Here is a 3,254-nt window from a genome sequence, read left to right as displayed (position 1 = left end):
GGTGTGTCGTTTGGGGCTATTTTTGGGCATTTCTGCACTTATTTGGGTTTGGAATTTTCTAAAAAATGTCCTTATCTCTTATTATACGTGTGGATGCGATGTTGAGGGTCATGACCTTCGAATCGATACCTATTTCGACATATGTTCATTTTTTGTTTAAACCAGACCAGGTGGGACGTTTTGGGTTAGTTAGTGGCATTTCTGTACTTTTTTGGGTTTGGGATTTTCTGAAAAGTGTCCTTATATCTTTTTTTTTTTATAGGTAATATGTGAGTGTATAGAACGAAAAAAGAAGATACAAAAGAAGGCAGCCAATTACCACCCCTTAGACAAACCTAAGGGAGAGGAAGAGGCCCCACACCCCCCGAGGACAGACCCCTCGAAAATACAAAGAAAAGGCAAGACCCACCCCAATCACGGAATCCTAAAGTAGGTCTTCCTATTAGTATCATCGTGAATCAGCCTCATCAGGTCTTCAGGAAAGTTCGGGGGATAAATAATAGTTTCCCCATCCCCACTGTCGATGGAGGCAACAAAATCTGCCGGCTGGTTCAGTTCCCTCCAAACATGTCTCACTTCAAGGTGAGTCAACTGGGTCAGGAGAGAGCTAATCTGGCACTTCAAAACATACACGCTCCAAGGGCAGCTGACCGCACCAGTAATGATATCTACTGCCAACTTCGAATCAGATCTAATCGAAACACTTTGAAGATCCCTCTCCAAGCACAAGGCCACCCCTCTGTGAATAGCTAATAACTCCATGCAAAGCACTAAAGTCTCCACCCCTTTACCCACATAGGCCAAAATAGGATCTCCAGTTGCATGACGAATAATTCCTCCATATGCAGCTCTGTCCGCGCTCAAAGACCCATCACAATGGAGCGCTACCATATGGGCTGAAGGAGTAAACCAAGAACAAGCTTTAGGAACCGAAACAGTCCAATTAACTTGAATCCCTCACTTCTCAACCAAGAACTGATTCCTTGAGTTACTGGCGGCCACAACAGGGGGGTAAGAACCTTTAGTGAGAACATCAAACTTTATATCTTGGAAAATTCTGTCAAAGGTCCTTGAAGTATTGCTAAAGAGATGCTAATTTCTTTCCCACCAAATATGGTAAACTGAAGCACAAAAAGCCAGCTTAGGAATGACATCTAACTTGTCATTGGTGCACACCACAAAGGAGAGCCAATTAACCACATCAGTTAAGGCAGAAGGCCCCTTCCCACTTGGAGAACAAAGAGAGCTAACCCTATTCCAAATAGAATTGGAAAAGGGACAATCAAAGAACAGGTGGGAGTGACTCTCCAATCCCCCCCCAACAAAGAACACAATTCTGCCCAACCAAGATGTTTCTTTTGATAAGTTGGTCCTTGGTTGGGAGACCCCCCTTAAGACACCTCCAGGTAGTACAAGAATGTCTAGGAAGATACCCAGGGAACCAAACAAGTTTGAACCAATCCACCTTTGCAGCACTCCTTCTTATCAGATCCCAGGCCGATTTGGTACTGAATAGGCCATTAGGGGTTTTCTTCCAAACAATAAGGTCCTTCCCCCCATTAACAAGGGGAATAGTAGGGAGATCTCTCCAGACAGTAATCAAATCAAAAGAGCCCTGAGGGGGGGAGCATACCAATTACCATTCCTAATAACATCCGAGACCAAAGCAAGGCGATGAGAACCAGCATCATATCGAATACGGTCCCCAAATCTTTTAATCAAAACTCCTTTGGGATGCCAATTATCAAGCCAAAGTCTAGTAGATTGGCCATCCCCAATGATATGATGGATATGAGACTCAACCAAATCTCTATACTTGAGAACTTTCTACCAAACCCAAGAACAGTTTTGTGGGACTTTAGCAGTCCAAATAGAGTCATTTTTTAGGTAACGGGTATTAACCCACCTAACCCAAAGACTATCCTTCTTAGAGCAATCCACCAAACTTGCTTAAGAATACCAGCAGTATTCATATAAAAAATTCTCCTTATGCCAAGGTCCCCTTCTGTCTTAGGCTTACAAATATTATCCCAAGAAATATAATGTACCTTTCGTTCAAGAGACGGGGCCGGACCAAAGAAAATTGGAGAAGATGGACTCCAGCTTCTTCTTGACAACAGCACCTGGAAGAGCAAAGATCCCTGACCAATAAATATAGCAGCCTTGAAGGACGGAGCTCAACAGTTGTACATGCCCTGCAAACGACAGAAACCGGGTCTTCCAGCCATCAAGCCTGCTCTGTACTCGATCCACGATAGAAGAGCAATCTGCAAAGCCCAGCTTACGAGAGATAAGAGGAACACCAAGGTACCAGATAGGGAGCTTAGTATCCACAAAATTCGTTAATTCCAAAAGTTGCAGTCTGGCCGTATGGGTAAGGCCCCCTAAAATAATAGAGGACTTAGCTCTGTTGAGTTTCAACCCAGAAAAGGTACGAAATTCATCCAGGACCCCCAGACAGGCCGAAATAGAATCATGGCAGGCCTTCATAAAAATCTTCAGATCATCTGCAAAAATAAGATGAGAGAGGTGGGAGCTCTTGCATTTGGGGAGAAGACTAATCCTGCTCTCTGCTTCCAACTTCCTCATCAAGGCTGAAAACCCCTCCATAGCAATAGTAAAGAGATAGGGAGAGATGGGATCCCCTTGCCTGATACCCCTGCCTCCTTTGAAATAACCAGCTGGGCTTCCATTAATCAAAATGGAGAAATAAGGGGAGCCAACACAAGCCTTCACCCAACCAATAAACTTCTGTGGGAAGCCCATTCTTTCCATAATGTCAAACAAAAACTTCCTACTGAGAGAGTCATAAGCCTTATGGAGATCAATCTTCAACACAGCTATAGGACTTGTTCCTTTCTACTCAATTCCTTTAACCACATCATGACAGATAAGGATATTATCCACAATGGACCTTCCCTTTATAAAGGTAGATTGGGAATCACTAACCACATGCCCAACAACTCTCTGCAATCTATTAGATAAGATCTTAGTGATAATCTTATAAAAAAGATTACAAAGGGCTATGGGCCTATACCCTGCAAAAGAAGACACATCACTTGTCTTAGGGATCAAACTAATGAAAGTGTCCTTATATCTTATCAGACGTGTGGATACGATGTTGAGGGTCGTGACTTTCAAATCGATACCTTTTTTTTTTTTTTATAGGTAAGTATGATTGTATAAAGAAACAGAAAAGATACAAAAGAGAGCAGCCCCTTCCCTCCCCCCTTAGACAGGCCTAAGAGGAAGAG

The 3,254-nt window shown here is 43.1% G+C and overlaps 1 protein-coding gene across 1 annotated transcript; it reads right to left on the bottom strand.

Annotated features, from left to right (window-relative positions):
- Positions 1 to 414: 414 nt before the first annotated feature.
- Positions 415 to 891, bottom strand: LOC122647943. Its single transcript, XM_043841232.1, has one exon. The coding sequence runs from the start codon at positions 889 to 891 to the stop codon at positions 415 to 417; it is 477 nt and encodes a 158-aa protein (XP_043697167.1).
- Between the last annotated feature and the right edge of the window lie 2,363 nt (positions 892 to 3,254).

The sequence above is a fragment of the Telopea speciosissima genome, unplaced genomic scaffold (genome assembly GCF_018873765.1).
Source record: "Telopea speciosissima isolate NSW1024214 ecotype Mountain lineage unplaced genomic scaffold, Tspe_v1 Tspe_v1.0290, whole genome shotgun sequence".
Classification (NCBI taxonomy): domain Eukaryota; kingdom Viridiplantae; phylum Streptophyta; class Magnoliopsida; order Proteales; family Proteaceae; genus Telopea; species Telopea speciosissima.
This window is presented reverse-complemented; position numbering and strand designations above follow the sequence as displayed.